The 19,902-nt window shown below is 46.2% G+C and overlaps 1 protein-coding gene across 2 annotated transcripts in view; it reads right to left on the minus strand.

Moving 5' to 3' along the window:
• Positions 1-19,902, minus strand: part of ETS1 (ETS proto-oncogene 1, transcription factor) — a 140,803-nt gene that overhangs the window by 34,960 nt on the left and 85,941 nt on the right. For both annotated transcript variants that reach the window (XM_065937391.1, XM_065937392.1), the window contains one exon: positions 2,096-2,215. In XM_065937391.1, the coding sequence (XP_065793463.1) occupies positions 2,096-2,215 (120 nt within the window). The remainder of the gene's footprint in view (positions 1-2,095; positions 2,216-19,902) is intronic.

Below are 19,902 nucleotides of genomic sequence, written 5' to 3' on the forward strand. Positions count from 1 at the left end.
CAGGTCAGCCCCATCTTCTCCCTCCCACCAGTTAGCTGATCACTGCCATCGGCCAAAAAGTAACAAAGAGTATTCTCCACCCATGGAACCTTCCGACAGGTTCCAGGAATCTCCTCTCTCACTGCCTTATTTCCATCAGACTTCATTAAAGCCTGGGACAAGTGAACAAATGACTCCTTCAACAGCAACAGTGACAGAGTCAAGTGTGCTCTGGACGTTGTACTCACCTCTCCCTCCACTTACTCATGTAATTTACTTGCGGCCATTATGCTTAATTATTCTTATCTTAGTTAATAACGGTTAGTACAGTTGTCCTTGCATAGCCAACATGAGTGGTTTCAGGACCCCCCCCCCAGATACCAAAATCTGGGGAGATGCATGTTCCCTCATATATACAAAAGGGTGGGGTGCAATCAGCCCTCTGTGTCTGTGGGTTCTCACATCCCCAGATTCCTCCAACAGAATCGGATCTGTGGTTGTCTGAATCCACCAATATGGAACCCTTGGATGCGGAGGGCCAACTATAGTAATCATAGCAATTAGTAACAGTGCACCACTCAAGTGATACTTAGTAGTAACAACATTATCGTGTGTGTGTGTGTGTGTGTGTGTTAGTCACTCAGTCATGTCCAACTGTTTGCAACTCCCTGGACTGTAGCCTGCCAGACTCCTGTCCATGAGATTTCCCAGGCAAGAATACTGGAGTGGGTAGCCATTTCCTTCTCCAGGGGATCTTCTTAACCCAGGGACTGAACCCGGGTCTCCTGCATTGCAGGCAGATTCTCTACCACTGAGCCACCAGGGAAGCCCAACAATGTTATTAGGTACCTGTATTATACCAGATAACCTGTAAAATATATCCATAAGACAGGCCCTGCATTGAGAAGCCAGGTAGAACAGACGATATATAACCTTCACGTGTGGCCCTGGTTTAACATGACTACACCAGCTCATGACACTGAAAGGGCTCAGGTAATGGCAGGGTATGGTGCCTACAGCACACCTCCTCTCACTGTTATCCCCTTCAATCTAGAAGATGACTTTATGAGATGGTGGAAAAGTGGACGGTCAGAACTCACTTTATTCTGCTTTATGACTGGGCTCTGCTGTCAGTGGAGGTTTGTGGCAAAGCAGATTATTATTCTTTGTGGAAAGGTAGACAGATTCATTCATGCAATCTCCCTGAGGCCTGTGTCTGGCAGGGTGGAAGCCGCTCCCGCAGAAGTATCTCTGGCTGGGTGCAAAGGCAGCCTCTGTTTCTCTTACTCAATAGAAACATGTCCCTTCTGCTCTTAGTTGCTCGGTAAAGGCCGCTTGGTCAAGGCTTAAGTCTTCCCCAGTCATTTTTCCTTTCTGACCACTACAATTCACTTCCCTTTACATTCCCAAATAAGCCGTTTCAGAGGAGAATTCGTGCATGCTAAGTCGCTTCAGCTGTGTCTGACTCTTTGCAACCCTGTGGACCACAGGCCGCTAGGCTTCTCTGTCCACGGGATTCTCCAAAGGCAAGAATACTGGAGTGGGTTGCCATGCCCTCCTCCGTGAGATCTCAACCCAGGGATCAAACCTCCTGCATTGGCAAGCAGGTTCTCTACCACTAGCGCACCTGGAATGCCCTCAGAGGAGAATACCCAAGTATAAACACATTTCACTAAAGGACATGGAAAAGAGTAAATTCCCAGAACTGGAGTTCATGGAGTTCATCTAATGGCACCCCAGAATGACACCAAGACCATGCCTTCCAAACCTGTCTGTACAAAAGAGTCACTTGAGCTTTACAATTACTGATGCGACCAGCAATGGTGACTTAATTGGTCTGGGATCTGGCCTGGGCTGTGGAATTTTCTGACGATCCCCTATCTAACGTTCAAACAAGTTTGGGCACCACTGCCCTAAGACCAAGATGGCAGGGACAAGCCTGGGAGATGAGGGAGGCTCAGCATGTGTCTACACTTGTTCCAACAGACGTCTGTCCAAGTCTGTGGCTGCTGACTGAGGGTGGTGAGTAATAGTGTCTATCTCAACCAACAGGGGAGAAAACCAAGCATATCTCAAAGTCTGGTCCATCCTCTCTCCTTCCAACTACAAAACCTACCTTTTGGAATTCCCAGACGTTGCTGCTCTTTAGAGAAACCACTGAAAGTAGCTTTCAAGGCTTGAGACATCATTTCTTTGCTGCTAGGAGTTAAGAGCGGGACATCTGCACATTCCATATCTGCAAGACAAAAAATATCATATGAATACAAACAAAAATGAAAAAGCTGGTGGACGTAAGCTAGACTGATGGTGGTGATCATTCTGCAATATATACAAATATCAAATCATTATGCTATGCACCTGAAAGTAATAAATACATGTCAGTTATACCTCAATTTTAAAAATGAAACTAAATAGGTAACTAACCACCCATAAAATATAATAGAGCATGAATGGGCTGAAAGAGGCAAGCTGAGAAATAACTGTAGTAGCATCATCACCAGGGCAGGTAAAATTTGGGGGGCTTTCCATAGTGTGGTAGGGTCTGTAAAAAAAAAAAAAAAATTCCTGACTCTTGCCTTGAATATCTGTATCTCTGACAAAATATGTTAATTCTTTCTGAATAGCTCTACCAATTCCCCATAGCCTCTATTCATCCTTCACATTCACTGAGAATATTAATGTTTCTGCACACTTGCTGTTACCTCTGAAAAGGAAATAACAGCATTCATTCAATAAGTAATTATTCAGCCCTTGCTACACGCAAGAGATTAGGGAAAGAACACTGAACAAGACAGAAATGATTCCCACCCTGATGGAGCTGGGTATCATGTTCCAGCAGGGAAATCAGTTAGTAAAAATCTATTTGCACAATTTAACTTCAAATACAACATCAACAAGGGCTTCACAGGAGTAGGAAATGAAGTGTTAACCCATAATAGAGTGCCCTGTAGGTCTGAAGGAATCAGCAAAAGACTCCTTCAGAAGACAGATGTTTGACCTGAGATCTGAAGGAGGCAGGATACAGGAATTTAAGAAAATTACTCCAGACCAGTGGTTCTCAACGTGTGGTCCCCAGACCAGCCGTATCAACATCACCTGGGAACTCAGCCCCACATAGACCTCCTGAATTACAACCTCTGAGGGGGCGGAGCCTGGAAATCCATTTCAACACAGAATCCAGGTAACCCTCATGAGCGCTGATATTAGAGGACTGAGATTCTAGATGAAGGGAATAGCGTAGCTGAAGGTTCTGAGACGAGGGAAGAGGAGAACCTCAGTTGCTTTAGTATCGAAAAGGTCAGGGAGCTGGAGCAGTGACGGGGAGAGCAGCTTGACAGAAGGTTGAAAAGGTAAATAAGGAGGGTGTTCAGGAATTTATAATTGTGTCCTGAGTAAGACGGAAAGGCCCTGAGAGTTGTATGCAGAGGAATGACATGATTATATTTTGTCTGAAGAAGATCACCTTGCAGTAATTCGTTGTTGTTTTTTTTTTTTTTTTTTTTGGCCTCACTGCACAGCACGTGGGACCTTAGTTTCCCAATCAGAGATTGAACCTGCTCCTCATGCATTGGAAGTATGGAGTCTTTATCACTGGACCACGAAGGAAGTCCCTACGGTAATTCTATTTTTAATTTTTCAAGGAGCTTCCATCCTGTTTTCCTCACAGTGGCTGCATGATTTTACCCCACCACAGTGCACATCGGGCTTCCCAGGTAGTCTGATGGTAAAGAACCCACCTGCCAATGCAGGAGACACAAGAGTCATGGGTTCAATCCCTGGGTTTGGAAGACTCCCTGGAGGAGGAAATGACAACCCATTCCAGTATTCTTGCCTGGAGAATTCCATGCACAGAGGAGCCTGGCAGGATACATTCCAGGGGGTCACAGAAAGTCAGACACGACCGAGGGACTAAACAACAAGGCAGTGTGCAACAGTTCCACCTCCCTGCCAACTCACCATTTTCTGCATTTTTTTATAGCGGCCATCCTAAAACACACGAAGCGGTATCACACTGTAGTTCTGATGTGCATTTCCTTAATGATTAGTGATGTTGAGCATCTTTCCATCTGCTTACTGGCCATTTGTGTATCTTCTTTGGAGAAATGTCTATTCAAGCATTTTAATCATTTTTAATAGGGTTATTTGCCTTTTTTTGTTGAGTTTTAGGCATTCTCTATATCCCCCATAACTCAGTTGGTAAAGAATCTGTCTGCAATGCAGGAGATTCGGGTTCGATTCCTGGGTCAGGAAGATCCCCTGGAGAAGGGATCCCACTCCAGTATTTTTGCCTACAGAATCCCAGGGAAAGAGGAGCCTGGCAGGCTACAGTCCATGGGGTTGCAGGAGTCAGATACGACTTAGTGACTAAACCACCACCATATACTTAGAAAAGTTGACAGCAGAGTCTTGAAGAGATGTTTGTACATTTATCTTCATAGCAGCATTATTCACAAGCACTAAAATGTAGAGGCAGTCAACTGTCCATCAACAGATGAAAGGACAAGCAAAATGCACCAATGGTCTATACATACTATGCAATATCATTCTGCCTTAGAAAGAAAGCAAATTCTAACACACACTTCAACATGGATGAGACTTCCCATTATGGTAAATGACATAAGTCGGTCACGAAAGAACAGATTATTTGAGGTACAAATTTATAGAGTCAGCAAGTAGACTGGTAGCTGCCAGGGCCTGGAAGGAGGAGGGAATGGGCTGGAAGCAGTGGGGAACTGTGTCTTGGGAACAGAGTTTCAGTTCTGTGGATGAAAACAGTTCTGGAGGTGGATGGTGGTGATGGCAACACGGATGTATTTAATCCCACTAAAGTGTAATCTGGGTTTCCCAGATGGTGCTAGTGGTAAAGAACTCACCTGCCAATGCAAGAGACATAAGAGACATGGGTTTGATCCCTGGATCGGAAGATCCCCTGGAAGAGGGCATGGCAACCCACTCTAGCATTCTCGCCTGGAGAATGCCATGGTCAGAGGAGCCTGTCGAGCTACAGTCCATGGGGTCTCAAAGAATCAGACACAAATGAAGTGACTTAGCATGCATGCACAAACTGTAACTTAAAAATGGTTGAGTTGGTAGGTTCTATGTTACATTCATTTTTACCACAATTTTTAAAAATGAGGGAAAAAAACTCCTTTTTAGCTGCCCCATATGGTTTGGGAGGTATTTCCGAATGGGTGAAGGAAGTCTTGTTAAAAACCTCTTGCATCAGCTGTGCTGAGGGATGATGGTGGCTTTGCCTAGGAAGGTGGCTCTACAGAAAAACTGAAGTGGGCAGATGTGAAGTGCATAGAGGGGATAATAACTACAAACCTGACTTATGTAGGTGGTGAAGAAGAGTGAGGTGTCAACATCTGTAGAATCACAAATGGGTCCTTTGCTACTGTCACATGTACCTTCATCTCTGCTGTATCCAATCCCTCTTGTACTTGCAGACCATGTTCAAAGCCAAGACATGTAGCTATGGTTCAAGTTAAAAGTCCTCCAAATCCAGCTCAGGCACATTTTCCAACAAAAAGCGAAAAAGAAATGACAAGAATTCCTACGAGCTGTCCTGTGACCTTTAGACATCAATGCACTTCACTGCAGTCATTTACATAAGTCCTCCTACTCTCGCTGAATCTTCCATGTTTCATGTGAAACGAAATAAAATGGCTGAGTTCCAGGCAGGGCCACTGAGAAGTTCCTCCACCAGCCATCTCTGGCTGGTTAAAAAGTTCCCAGTGGGCTAAGTCACTTCAGTTGTGTCTTTGTGACCCCATGGACTGTAGCCCACCAGGTTCCTCTGTCCATGGGATTCTCCAGGCAAGAATACTGGAGCAGGTTGCCATGTCCTCCTCCAGGGGATCTTCCCCACCCAGGGATCAAACCTGCGACTCTTAGGTCTACCTGTATTGGCAGGCAAGTTCTTTACCACCAGCGCCACCTGGGAATTCCAAAAAGTTCCCTGGATAAACACAATGTGTTATTGGCTGGATAACATGGAAACATAAAGGAGGGACAAAAAAATGACAACTGATGACCTCTGAAAAAAGAAGCAAGTCTACTGCTTCTGAATGTCAAGATGAATGGAAATTACGAGGCGAGAAAAAAGGGCAGGCAGCACTTTCCCATAGCTTGCTCTGAGCCAGGCTGTCAGGAAACCGCCCAGTGTCAGCCCTCTTGCCCTGGAAGGACAGGAGGGTTCACAGCCGTGGTTCTCCCAGGCCCTGCACCGAGGGGGATCTGAAGTTCCAGGGAGTAGAGAGTTTGGGTTGCTTTGGGTCATGCCCAAAAAAACCTAGTGGAAAAATCAACATGCCTTCAGGAAGACTGACAAAATGATGGAAAATCCCAGATTGTTACAGGGGGAAAAGTGGGGGGAGGGGATAAAATGTTGATTACATAACATCCAGTCCTTTGAACAATGGAGTAATCATCAAATGAGTCACTAAGAAAGACATTAGTGCTCCCCCCGCCCGTCCCCACTCTCCTCGCCCCAGAACAGCTATGGGACAGGTCCAGGAAGTCTCCCCTCAGAGTGGAAGTCAGTTTGATTCAGAGAAAAGGACTCTTTATTTAACCAAGAGTATGGCTTCTGACCGAACCACAGGAGTCAATCAACAGAGGCTGGATGAATTCAGTGTCTTCCGAATACGAATCAACTCTCCTTCCCTTTGCCCCCACCCAGCATGAATCCATGAACTTGAACTGTGTGGGTTCTGTTGTGTGTGTGTGTTCCTGCCACTGGATTTATAACTCGATGAAAAGGACTCTATGCATGGCGGAAACTGGCCAGGAGAGCATATGTGGAAGATGAGAGCCAGGCCAAATGGATGGGCAGTGATGATTCTGTGAACTGGAACTGAAGGATGAGACTGGTGAGAAGGTCCCAGGCAACTTCTAAACAGGAAAGCCTGGGCAGTCAGATGCCAGGATGATGTGCACGCCTCTAGGCTGACAACACCCCACGCAGGTTTCAGCTTCCTGTCTGGGAGCTGGCACTTCTGGGTTCTGGCTTAATTCTCTCCAAGGGAAGCAATTGGACTTACTTATGCCTGCCCACCTCGATGCCATCTTCAAAAGCCTAATCTACACGCCATCAGCTGCAGCTGCAGGGTGCTCATGGGCTGCGCCCCTAGGTGGGGATTCAAAGTGCCAGATCTCTTGAAAAGGTGCTCACAGCCCAGCTGGGGAAAGTCAACCCCACACATTAGGGACACCTGCACTTGATTAGCTCGGAGGAAGGTATTATCACTGTCCTTGGACCCAAAGGACTCAGACAGGAATGTCAGAGCTTCATCTATCTTGTTAAAAGTGTAGAATTTGGAGTTAAAAAAAAAACCCCTAAACTCCTCTATAAGGGAGTGGACAAACAGGCAGGATTGAATTTTTCAGTAGCACAGGAGTTCCATTTAAATGATGATGAACAATCACATTCAAAAGTGGATATTAATATAAAATATTAAACTCTTATCATGTAGAATATGAATGCAAAAAAGTCCTCTATGTTGCTCATTTATGTCCGTGCCAGTTCTGTCAATGACCAATGTCAATGTCAATCACCAACAACAATAAGGAAATCATTACACAGGTGGAGAAGGTGACGTGGCTTAGCCCAAGCAGGCACCTTTGTTATGCCTACCATACTTTGTCACATTACCTATTAAAATACATTTGCATTAGGTACCAAAAATATTTCTAATATTAGCAACAGCACCCAGAAAGTAATCAAGGCTCCACAGAAGTTAACTAAATGTATTTTATGGACAAGTACTAAAATTGCCTCTGTGCTGATAATTGTAATTGTGGTGGTTGTTGTTTAGTCACGAAGTCGTGTTTGACTATTTGCAACCTCATGGCCTGCAGGCCACCAGGCTCCTCTGTCCGTGGGATTTCCCAGGCAAGAATACTGGAGTGGGCTGACCATGTCCTTCTCCAGGGGATCTTCCTGACACAGGGATCAAACTCCTGTCCCCTGAACTGGCAGGTGGATTCTTTACCACTAAGTCACCAAGGAAGCCCCAATAACTGCAATGTGTGTTAGTTGCTTAGTTTTGTCCAACTCTTTGCAACCCCATGGACTACAGCCTGCCAGGCTTTTCTGTCCATGGAATTCTCCAGGCAAGAATACTGGAGTGGGTTGCCATCTCCTTCTCCAATGGCAAAATCTTAAATTGCAATAACACATTTGTCTCAAAATGTTAAATGCCTGACCTGGAAATATATAGTAAGATGATACGGTGGAGACTCTAAATATAACTTATGAAACAACCATGTTACAAGTATATTAGATTTCTGATGTTATTCAGTCACTAAGTTGTATCCGACTCTGTGAGTCCATGGACTGCAAACACACCAGGCTTCCCTGTCCTACATAATCTCCTGGAATTTGTTCAAACTTATGTCCATTGAGGCGATGATGCCATCCAACCATCTCATATCTGTCATCTCCTTCTCCTCCTGCCCTGAATCTTTCTCAGCATGAAGGTCTTTGCCAATGCGCCGGCTCTTCCCATTAGGTGGCCAAAGTACTGGAGCTTCAGCTTCTGTCCTTCCAATGAATATTCAGGACTGATTTCCTTTAGGATTGACTGGTTTGATCTCCCTGCTGTCCAAGGGACTGTCAAGAGTCTTCAGCCCCACAGTTTGAAAACATAAGTTCTTCAGTGTTCAGTCTTCTTTCTGACCCAGCGAATATTCCCTAGGACCCCAAATCTGAGTTAATATTTATAAGAATCACCCATGTTTCTGAGAGGAGAGATGTACAGAAGACAGAGAGTAAATAATAGTCCCAAACTCTGTCCAATCAAGACTGCAGAGTATTGGAGTAGAAATGGACAGCTTTCAGTGAATCAGGAGGGACACAACGAGTTGTGGCCTTTTTCAACACAGAGAAACATCTGCTTGTCGTTCACTGTGACCTCGTCCTAAACAAAAGCTTACACATCTCAAGGATGTTTTAAGTCAAATGCAAAACAAGGGTTTCAATTCACTCAAAAGGAACTCAAAGTTAAGGCCTGCTCAATGTCAAGAACCCAACTCACTTGACTTTTCATTATCATTCTTTAAAGTTGTTTGAAACTGAATGGCTCGTATCAACAGTGGTACCCAGAATCTAAGCTTGAAGTGGCGTTGATTCCAGAAGTTCAAGACAAATGGCCTTGCTGACCTGAGAGGTTCCTCCTCTCCCCCTCCTCACATAAATGGCAGGAAGACGGGAACATCTGGGACCCGAGGGTTAGGTGATGATTAGAAATCCAAGGTGCATGTTCCAGTCATATGCAGCCACTGAACTGGCCAGAGCCTGGTGGATTACCATGACTACACCACCCATGGGAGGCGGGTACTGTCCCCATCAATAGCAGCAGGAGAGAAACACCGAGAATGAACGATACGTCTTAACGTCTGAAAACTACTACAGTCCACCAAGACCTTTCGCTCAGACTATTCCCCAATATCCCCGTAACATGAAGTGGCATGGGGTGGGGGTGGGGTGGGGAGGAGCAGGGCTGGGAAAGTATTACAGGATCTCCACTTCACAGACGAGGAAACCAAGACTGCAAGAGATCAAGAACTTGGCTTAAACTCTCATCTTTCTACTCACATCTACAGTCTTTTCACTCTGTTCTGCTGCTGCTGGAAAGTGGAATGACCGGGGGCTTAGTAGTTGTGGCTCATGGGCTTTAGTTGCTCCAGAAATCCAAGAGAAATCAGAAATCCAAGAGAAAAATTTCTGCAGCTAAGACAAAGAAAATGGGACTTTCATTCCTCAATTTGAAAATCCGATACATTGAGGCAGTGGTTAGAAACTCTGCTTTCACCACCAAGGACCTAGGTTCAATCCTTGATCAGGGACTAACAGCCTGCAAGCTGAGGCACAAGCAATTAAAAAACAAAACTCTGGGGAGGGGGGTAACTTAGGAGACTGGGATTGACATATACACACCACTATATATAAAGCAGCTTACTAATAAGGACCTACTGTATAGCACAGGGAACTCTACCAAGACTCTGTAATGACCTATATGGGAAAAGAATCTAAAGAAGAGTGGATGTAGCTATATGTATAACTGATTCATTCTGCTCTAGAGCAAAAACCAACACAACAGTGTAAGTCAACTATACACCAATAAAAGTTAGAAAATTAAATAAAACCATTCCCAGATGAAAGAAATCCAAGATTTCATAAGGCTCACCCCATAAAGACATAATTAAAAGCTATTTACAGAAATGGCTGTAATCCTGTCCTTTCTTGGAACTAAGGGTTGCGAGGCTTTTTTCATTTCATACAAAGTGACACATGATAGACGACAACCTGGCCCCCCCTCCCTGTCTGCACTCACCCCTCAGTCATCCTAATGTGCAACTGTGCGCATAATGTAAGGTTAATTAGTTACATAACGTCTGGTTGAAATAGGTTTCTTAAAGCGAAAGGATCAAGAAGAAACCTCATTCAACTGGAGAAGAAAAAAGGACAACTATCAGAAATGGAAAGAGAAGAGTCTTAAGACAGGGAGAACAGACATGGTAGGACATGCCCCGGGCTTGCCTTGGCTTGTTGGTCAAAATCTATGGGTTCTCAGTTTTGCCACTAGTATAATCACACTGGGTAAAGTCACTCAACCAATGCACTGCTCAAAAGAGGTCTGTGGATATGCAGTGTCTACCCCTCATGGGGTTTAATTTTTTTTTTTAATTTTTTTTTATTTTTGGCTGTGCTGGGTCTTCATTGCTGCACAGACTTTTCTCTAGCTGTGACAAGCAGGGGCTACTCTCCAGCTTCGGGGCACAGGCTTCTCATTGCGGAGGCTTCTCTTGTTGTGAAGCATGGGCTCTAGGGCACGTGGGCTCAGAAGTTGTGGTTCACGGGCTTTAGTTGCTCCAAGGCATGTGGGATCTTCCCCGACCAGGGATAGAACCCATGTCTCCGGCCGTCATGGCAGGCGAATTCTTTATCAATGAGCCATTAGGGAAGCCCCTATGGTTTATTTTTAAACATAGACCAAGGCAGAGAGAATAGTGTAATAAATCCCTATTTAAAATCCATCAACACTATCAGTTTTTACTTCATTTCCCCTACACACACACACACACACACACACACACACACACAGGAGAACTGTAAGGCTAATCCTAGGCAACACGCCATTTCACCCACAAATATTTTATTGTCATGAGGATATTTCTGAGATAAAAGAGGATCATACTATGAAAGCTTACAAGAAACAGATAAGCTCACAGAAAAAGACAAGACGGCTTCAGATTACTGTGCTTAAATCCAGGTCTACATTTCATCACTGGCCCACTAGAACCACAAGGCTTCTTTTAAAAAGCACCCCGACCACGATCCGGAGAGTGACAGAGCTGGATCAAAGAGGGATGACTGCAAAGCTCAGTGGTCAGCTATCACGCTTTCCACCCCCATGTCCTCCAAGTAGAAGACTGCAGAGATAATCCTTCCTGACTGCTAATGTCCTCACGAACTTACTAGGAATGACTAGGAGTGGGCAGAAAAGGCTGAGGATTCTGGCCAGCACCCAAAGGGCAGATGTCAGACTGCCTGGAACAACAGAGGAGGCGCCTTTAGTCCTTCAGGTCAGCAAAACAGAGACAGCAAAACAGCCATGGCTAATGACTATCTCTGGAGTTACTTGTCCCTGGAAAATCCTTACTGGCCCCTAAGAAAACTTACCCTATCAAGATGTTAATATCTCAGAAGATTTGAACAAGGAATCTTGCTCAAACTCTCTCATTGATGGAAGGATGGGTTGGAGCTAGGAAGGAAGGGTCCCCTTTGTCCTACACTCCTAACTGTTACAGGCACTAGAAATTTGGCAAGCCAGGACTTCCTGCTGAGGGAGTCAGTAGAATCCACAAAGCTGCTGGCTGAGATTAATGCAAAGAAGGGAACCATGTTCCTCCTCTGTCCCTCGGCCCCACTTTCACAAGCCTAATGAAGTGACAAAGCAATGAGGGACAGGCAGGATTCCTGGCTCCAGCAAAAAGCAAGAGCTCAGTGTCCTCGGGATGGGCTGACGATCCTGACCAGGCAGTCCATCATCGTCCCAAACAATGGGACACCCTGTCCCCAAAACAGATTCTCCTTATCAGTTAGAAAAAAACCAACTGGGCTTTTACCAACACCCTTGAAGTCACCAACTAGTTTTTAAAAAAAAAAAAAAAAAAAGGAAGGAAGGAAAGAGAAGGCAGTTGCACAGAAAATTCCCAATTCATCCTCCAATGACCTGACTGAACAAAAGTGAGAGCCAGTCCTGCCGCCTCGGGGAATACTGCACACTGTTAGGGTGCAGTGCGCCAACCCCAAAGGTCGATGCCTTTTCTCGGAGAGATGCTATCCTAGGACAGAAGGGCTGGTCCTCTGAGAGGCAAAGCAGCCTTCAGACTGCACCGGGGAAGCCCGGCCTGAGAACCAGGGCTGCAGAGACAGACGAGCATCAGAACATCTGTAGGAAGTGACTTCAGTCCCTCCCTTCTCCCCTCACACACCCCCACCCTCCCCATCCCCCAAAAGGAGTTTTAACACATGATTACCGCTGAAGTCCTGAGGATCTGGTGACTCACCAGACTCACACATGGTTCCAATGAGCCCTTGACCATTACATGGCAGGAGAGCAGGAAAGACAAATGAAAGCGGTTGTAATTCGGCAGCGCGGAGCTCAGACCTGCCAGACAAAAGGGACTGCGGGCGTGTTCCCCAGTTCGTTCAGGCACCTGACACACACAAGCTATTTTTAATCGCTGGATTTATTCCCCACCCCCCCCCCCACCACCACTCCCCCACTCCCCTTCTCCGTCCTCCACCTGAGCAAATGTTTCCATGTCGAAGCAAACCCCAAATCAATCCCAGGTGCTCAGGGAAACCCAGAGAGGTACTTCCGCTCCAGGAGCTGGGCCAGAAAGCTGAACCATCCCCTGGGTCCCGCAGCTACGTTTTCTTGCTCTTTCTTTCCTTAGCACAGTTCAGATCGCCCACCCCAAACACTGGGCGCAGGGCCTGAAAGGAGAAATACTTGAATGAGCGTGCCCTGCCGGAACAGCTCCTGATTCGGGGCTTTCTCCAGCAGTCCTGGCGAGAGAGGGGGCCTGGGACAGGCCTCAGGGATCACCGAGAGCTCAAGAGCATCCTTTACTAGCTAGGATTCTCTCTCTACCTGCTTGGCAGCAAGGAGTAAATTAAATGTGGGAAAATGCCACAGCTGTGGCTGTTGTTTAGTTGCTCGGTCCTCTCCCACTCTTTGTGACTCCATGGGCTGTAGCCCACCAGGTTTTTCTGTCCATGGACTTCTCCAAGCAAATATACTGGAGTGGGTTGCCATTTCCTTCTCCAGGGGATCGTCTGAACCCAGGAATCACACCTGCGTCTCCTGCATTGGCAGATGGATTCTTTACTACTGAGCCATTGGGTGTGCAAAGCCCAGGAAGTGCTCAGTAAATTATTGGTGATTTATATTGAACTGAAAAGGGTCTTGTGAAATAGAAAGACATAATATACACACACACACACACACACACACACACACACACACACATATGGTAAAATAGAAATGGTCTTGTGAAATAGAAAAAACACATATATATACATATACGGTTCAGATGGTAAAGAATTCGCCTGTAATGCGGGAGACCTGGGTTCGATCTCTGGGTCAGGAAGATCCCCTGAGGAGGGCATGGCAACCCACTCCAGTATTCTTGCCTGGAGAATCCCCATGGACAACGGAGTCTGGCAGCTACAGTCTATGGGGTTGCAAAGAGTCAGACATGACTGAGCAACTAAGTATACACACACACAACTTTATTTCCCAAAGCTTAGAGAGACAGCTAGGAGAAGGAATCTGGTGATTTCCCCACGTACAACCAGGCAACTGAGAAAACAAATGCAAAAATCAGATTCTGAGATATACATGGAAATTGACACCCCCCAAATCTTTATCTCAAAAAACTCCTTACCTATTCTGTATCCTCCAATCTGCTAGGGGGAAATATTTTTTGTAGCAATCATCATCTATGTATTTTGCCATGACCACACCTCAGGGCTCCAGGAGCCAGAAGACCTAAGACATCTTTTGGTTTTAAAAACTTCCTAAGAATGCCAGCTCAGAGTCAGTATCGCACAAAACAAAACAAATCTTGTGCTCAAAACTTTTTTCCATGTTTGTCATTTGCCAGAACCCAGTCTGCATTTTACCCAAGTCGTGCACGTGCCCATAAATGAACAACATGCTCACAATTTAAAAGAATGTTTTCATTATTGAGATTAAGATTCCTGCATAGAAGGAAGGCTGCCTAACCCAGGCCTCCTGCATTGCAGCCAGATTCTTTACCATCTGAGCCACCAGGGAACTCTACTTTAAAGAATACATTTCCTAAACAATCATTCAAAGCCATTTACAGAGCAGATCACAGGTTTCAAGTCATTTTCTATATAGACAGTTACACCTGACTCCACACCAGGCATTTTATAAGTCCTAAATGTCTCAGAACAGAGTAACTCCATTTGTCACAGAAAACACAGAGGCGGGGTCTCCATATCAGAAGGAAAGCACTCTTTGGGCTCCTTGAGCTCCAAAGATTACAGACAACCAAACTGGTGCAACGCAGGGCTTCCCTGGTGGCTCAGAGGGTAAAGAATCTGCCTGCAAAGCAGAAGACCTGGGTTTCATCCCTGGGTCAAGAAGATCCCTTGGAGAAGGGAACCATAACCCCAAGTATTCTTTCCTGGAGAATTCCACGGACAGAGGAGGTTGGCAGGCTACAGTCCATGGGGTCGCAGAGAGTCAGACATGACTGCGTGACTAACACTTTCGCTTCACTTTGACACAGTGCACCCCACTAGTTCTTCCCTATCTTAGCCTTCTGGGCCAGGGCAAACTCCTGCCCTGCCTTCAACTAAATAAAATACTCATGACAAGGTCAGAAGGCTTCGGCAACAATGTGGCAAAGGATAACCCCACTCAAGAAGACTATGGAAAATATTTGACACCCTGCATCTCGCTATTGTCCCAGCTTCCGCTCTTTCAGTTTACACACGACTCTGATACTCCACTCTGTGGGGATCGCTCATCAGGCTGCCCAATTCGTTTCCACATCACCTGATCCCCACCCATCATTTTCGCTGGTATCTGAGAAGAGGTTTACATTTTGGAAAATGTATTCTCCCCTATGCAACTATGAGCCTGAAAACAATCAAGCATTCAGTATTCTCTGCATTACACAGGTGAGAGGGTGGAGACTCACAAAGGGTCCTTAAGTGACTGAACCAAGGTGACCAGGTCACTCGAGTGACCTCGCCAGCACTCAGACTCCCATGTTCAGACACAAAAGCTGGGTACTTTCCACCTATTAATAGAGTTAAAAGCAGGGGAGGCAGACATGATGGACACAAGAACATCTCCTTTCATTTTCTCCATCATTCTCATTACAGAGGAAGTTCTTTCTGGACAAAGGAAGTGCCTCAATTCCTGGGCCACTCGGCCGACAGCAGCTGCAACACCAGAGCTTGAGTCTCCGAGACCCATCCCACCCAGAACCCCAAGCCAGAGGCCCGAGACGTCTCCATACGTGGTCTGGGGGCAAGACAGGCACGGAGGGGCTGTCAGCATCATCGGAAGACTGGGCTGGTCAAGGTGGAAGACGGGCAGTTTTCTCCGTGGGCAAAGGAAAAATCTGGACAAACAAATGGAGTGGGGCCCATTTATTTAGGCTGGAAGAGGTAGAGTTTTTCTGCACTTTTGAACTGTTTTCTCAAGGCCGGCCTCTCCCTCCCACGCAGGAAACAAGCACAGAGACAGGCTTATTCCAGTGAGGGCTCCGGTCACCGAGAGCTACCCGGGCAAAGCAGAAGAAGGGCTTGGGAGCAAGGCGGGAGGGCTTGGGGGCAGGGGGCAGGCAGGGAGGAGCTGGGAGAGGAGAGGGGAAACAAGAGCGGGCCGTGAAGATGGGCAAGGATGGATGGCGGAGAAGGGAACAGAGGGAAAGAGAGGGAAAAGCAGAAGGCAATACTGAAATATTTTGAACCAGAATAAAGGGACAGATGGCTGAGTGGAACTGGGCTGGGACCAGTCAGAGACTTACTCCCAATTAATGATGTTCAAAAAGCAGGATTTTTTCCATAAATTTCTAAAGGAAATTCTCTCTTGTCTTTCTTATTTATTTATACATTATATAAATACATTTTCAACCCCCCCCCCCAAAAAAGGGCTGCTTTTTTCCAATGGGAAAAAAAAAGCCTTGTTGGAGATGAAAGCCAGTCTTCAAAAACCTCTCGGAGGAAGCTAAAACCCCACATGTCTCGGTGCTGCAGAAAGAAAAACAAAGTGGACATTCTTCCTGTGTTCTAAGGCTTTTTTATGCAGATGTGTTTTTCTTTTAATAAATAAATCTGGACAGAGAAGGGAAAAGCATACTTCTAGACATTCACACAGTGCAACTGTCTGTTTTCAACCCAGTGAAACCACAATGAAAAAATAAGAATATCTAAGTCCATTTTCCCAGTGCAGAGACAAATGGTCTCAAAATGCCAACCATTCTCAAAATGCCAACCACAGGCACTGAGGCAATATGCTCTGTGTCCATCACCCCCCAAGCTTCCCTCCCACAAAAGCTTATCTGCAATGAGTAACGACAAGCAGAGAAAGGCAGGACCTGGGGCAGGATGGCCGTACTCCCTAGAAAGGCCCAGAGTGGTCCTCACAACAATCAGCCATTCTGTACTTTTTGAGTCATTGCATTTCACTTTAGGACTGCAATAATTATTTTAAAACACATGTACACACTGAGTTTAAAATCTGCCTTCTTATGTCCACCCATTGGCCTGAGCATGGATGGTTGAAATGACACAGAATTTTACACTTTCTTCATCTATCAGCTTTTCAGTACTTTTACTCACCCCTGTGTCATCAATTCCACCCAGCTATTAAAATTCCGTGGCTCCTTCATCCACTGGTGCTGTCCTGGTTTTGCCATCCCCCCACCAGAAGCCTTCCTGTATGACCATGTCCCTACAGAGCACCTCAAACATTCCGGGGGGAGCCAGACTTCTCAGGAGACAAATGAGAACATGGAGATGACCAGCCTACTCCTGCAATTCTGTTGGTGCAGACCAACCTCAATCATTCTAAAGGCCACACTGCAAAAACCGCTCAAAGTGCCCTGCGAGACCTCCTCCAAAGGTCCTGAGGTTGAGCCAGTTCCGCACCTGTTGTGTGCGAGTATGTTAAGTCGCTTCAGTTGTGTCCAACTCTTTGTGACCCCATTTCCTTCTCCAGGGGAATCTTTCCGACCCAGGGGTCCAACCCACATCTTTTTAGCCTCCTGCACTAGCAGGCAGGTTCTCTGCCACTAGCGTCACCTGAGAAGTCCTGCACCTGTTGACTAAGACTTATTAACCTCAGGCAGAGATTACATTTATCCATACTAAACTTCACCTTGTTCAGATCCACATTTCCACACAAAGAGCTCTTTTTTAGACCATGAATCTGTCCTCATCCTATCAGAGTTGCCCAATTTGAAATTTATTAAGCAGACTTTCTGCATCCTTCTCTCATCTGAGCCCCCAATATAAACGCTGAAAAGTCAACAACCCAAGTTCTGTGACCCATAGCATAACACCAGAGATAACGCCAGTTTGATACTGACATGCTGATCAACACTCTCTGGGTCTAGCTGCTCAACCAACTACACAACCTCTTGCCTTTACTGTCATTGGATCCACAGGTACTCATTCTGGCCACAAATATATAACAGCAAGAGCTGGACAAAAACTTTAGTGGAGTCTGTTTATCTACCCATTGGGGAGCTCCAGACAAGTGCAAAGGAGGCTGAAGAAATGCAGAAGCTGGGACTCAAAGACAACTGCACAATGAAAGAAAGATGGAAAATGGGAGGAAGGGGGTGGGGGAAGAGACAGGAGAGGGAGGGAAAGAGGGAGAGAGAGCAGAGCCTAAGACTCTAGAGCTCCAGCCACTCTGCTTCCAGAAACAATGGGCACTTAGAGAACAATGGCTGCAGACAAAGTCTTGGTCTATTTTTATCTGCCACTGTGAGTCCCAGACAGGAGGAACTGGATTTCTGCCCTGTGTGCGCAGCTCCAACTGGATCTGGGCTGGGAGGAAGATGAGGTCACCGAGAATGCTGCCTGCTTAGAAATAGGCTCCGTTTTTGTTGTGTTTTTTTCTTTTTTTTTTTTGCTCACAGAGTAGTTCCTTCTTAGCCTAAAGGCTCTCTTTAGCCAAGTGAAAAAGTGTGCCTGCCTACTGCTAAAAACACAGACAGGCGGAGAAGGGGTGGGTCCAGACTGCAACTGCTGCTCAGCCCAGCCCAGAGCAAGGAAGGGAAGTGGGGAGGATGCCCCGGGAAGCCTAACCACTGGGCAGTCAGCTCTACCGTTTCTGAGACGACAACCCCGATAGGCCTGTTCATTACATCTGGCTGGAGTCCTCCTGAGAGATTCTCCAGGGGAAAGCTCCCTCCTCGATTCTCTGGAGCATAAAGAAGTTGAGAGCTGATCTTCATGGATATGTGTACCACATGTCTCAATAAAGGCCTCAGACTGCCCTTTGCTTCATCCTCTTTGAACAGTTTCTCTCTTTTCTAGAAATGCCATCTTCAGCTCTGACAGAACTTTGGAGTGACAATTTCAATCCTTCCCATCTGTGTTACTTATAGTCTTAATCCTTCAAGAAGGCTTCCTAACAAGGACCAGCCATGGTGGTATAAGCCTGTGACAGACACCAGGCTGAAGAAAACCATCTGAGTCTGGGCCGAGGGGGAGGCATGGAGACCCAGGAGTGCGTCCTGTGGGCAGCCCTCCTGTAACCCACAGAATCGGTAACTGCTCCGTTGGATCCAGTCCAGCCCTACAGCCGTCGGAATCCTATATGCAAAGATGGAACGTCCCAAAGGCAAGAATTCATCTTGCCATGGATTCATCTAGATGCGCACCCACCCAAGGAAAAACTTCCCCAACTCATGCTTCCAAGTTCTTACCACCAACCTCCTTGCTCCTGAAAAACCAACAGGTAGAAAGAAAGCTGAATAAGATCGTTTTACTTTCATTTAAATAACTCAGGGTGTTTCTTTGAGAATATCCCAAGTAATGTCACCGTGGGGCTTCCTTGGTGGCTCAGAGGTAAAGAACCCACCTCCCACTGAAGGAGACACAGGTTCAATCCCTGGGTCCAGAAGATCCCCTGGAGAAGGGAATGGCAACCCACTCCAGTATTCTTGCCTGGGAAATCCCATGGACAGAGGGCCCTGGCTCCATGGGCTATGGTCCACGGGGTCGCAAGAGAGTTGAACATGACTTAGCGACTACAGGACAACAACAAGGTCACACTAGGGGAAGGAGCTGGAGGTGGGCACTCAAACGTCTTATCATTTAAAAGTTTAAGCACAGGGGCTCCCCTGGTGGTCCAGTGGTTAAGGTTCCGTGCTCCCAAGGCAGGGGGCCTGGGTTCGATCCCTGGTCAGGGAACCAGCTCCCACATGCCACTACTAAGACCCGGCCCAGCTAAAAAAAAAAAAGACTGCTTTAAATAAAATAAAAGCTTAAGCACAGAGCAGGCAAGTAGGGCTCAGGGCTAGGGCCAGTGTGCTCAGGGCTGGGGCCACTGTAACCACAGAAAGGTCAGAAGTGATGCACTGGGTTCCTTCCCTGGCCCACACTCACTCTGTTGACTTCAGAAGTATCAGGCGCATTATTGCGTTGAGCATAGTAAACATCTGTGATAAACTGAGTATTAGTTCTAATCTTCATTTTGACTTTGGAAGCCCAAAATAAAAGAACTGATACTTTTTTTAAAAAGTGCAGGGGTCCAGACATTCATGTCAGACCATCTGTAGAGTGGTTTCATGAACTTGAAATACCAACACCACCTACAAGGCCATGACACGCAAACATTTCTGTCC

The sequence above is a fragment of the Muntiacus reevesi genome, chromosome 5 (genome assembly GCF_963930625.1).
Source record: "Muntiacus reevesi chromosome 5, mMunRee1.1, whole genome shotgun sequence".
NCBI lineage: Eukaryota > Metazoa > Chordata > Mammalia > Artiodactyla > Cervidae > Muntiacus > Muntiacus reevesi.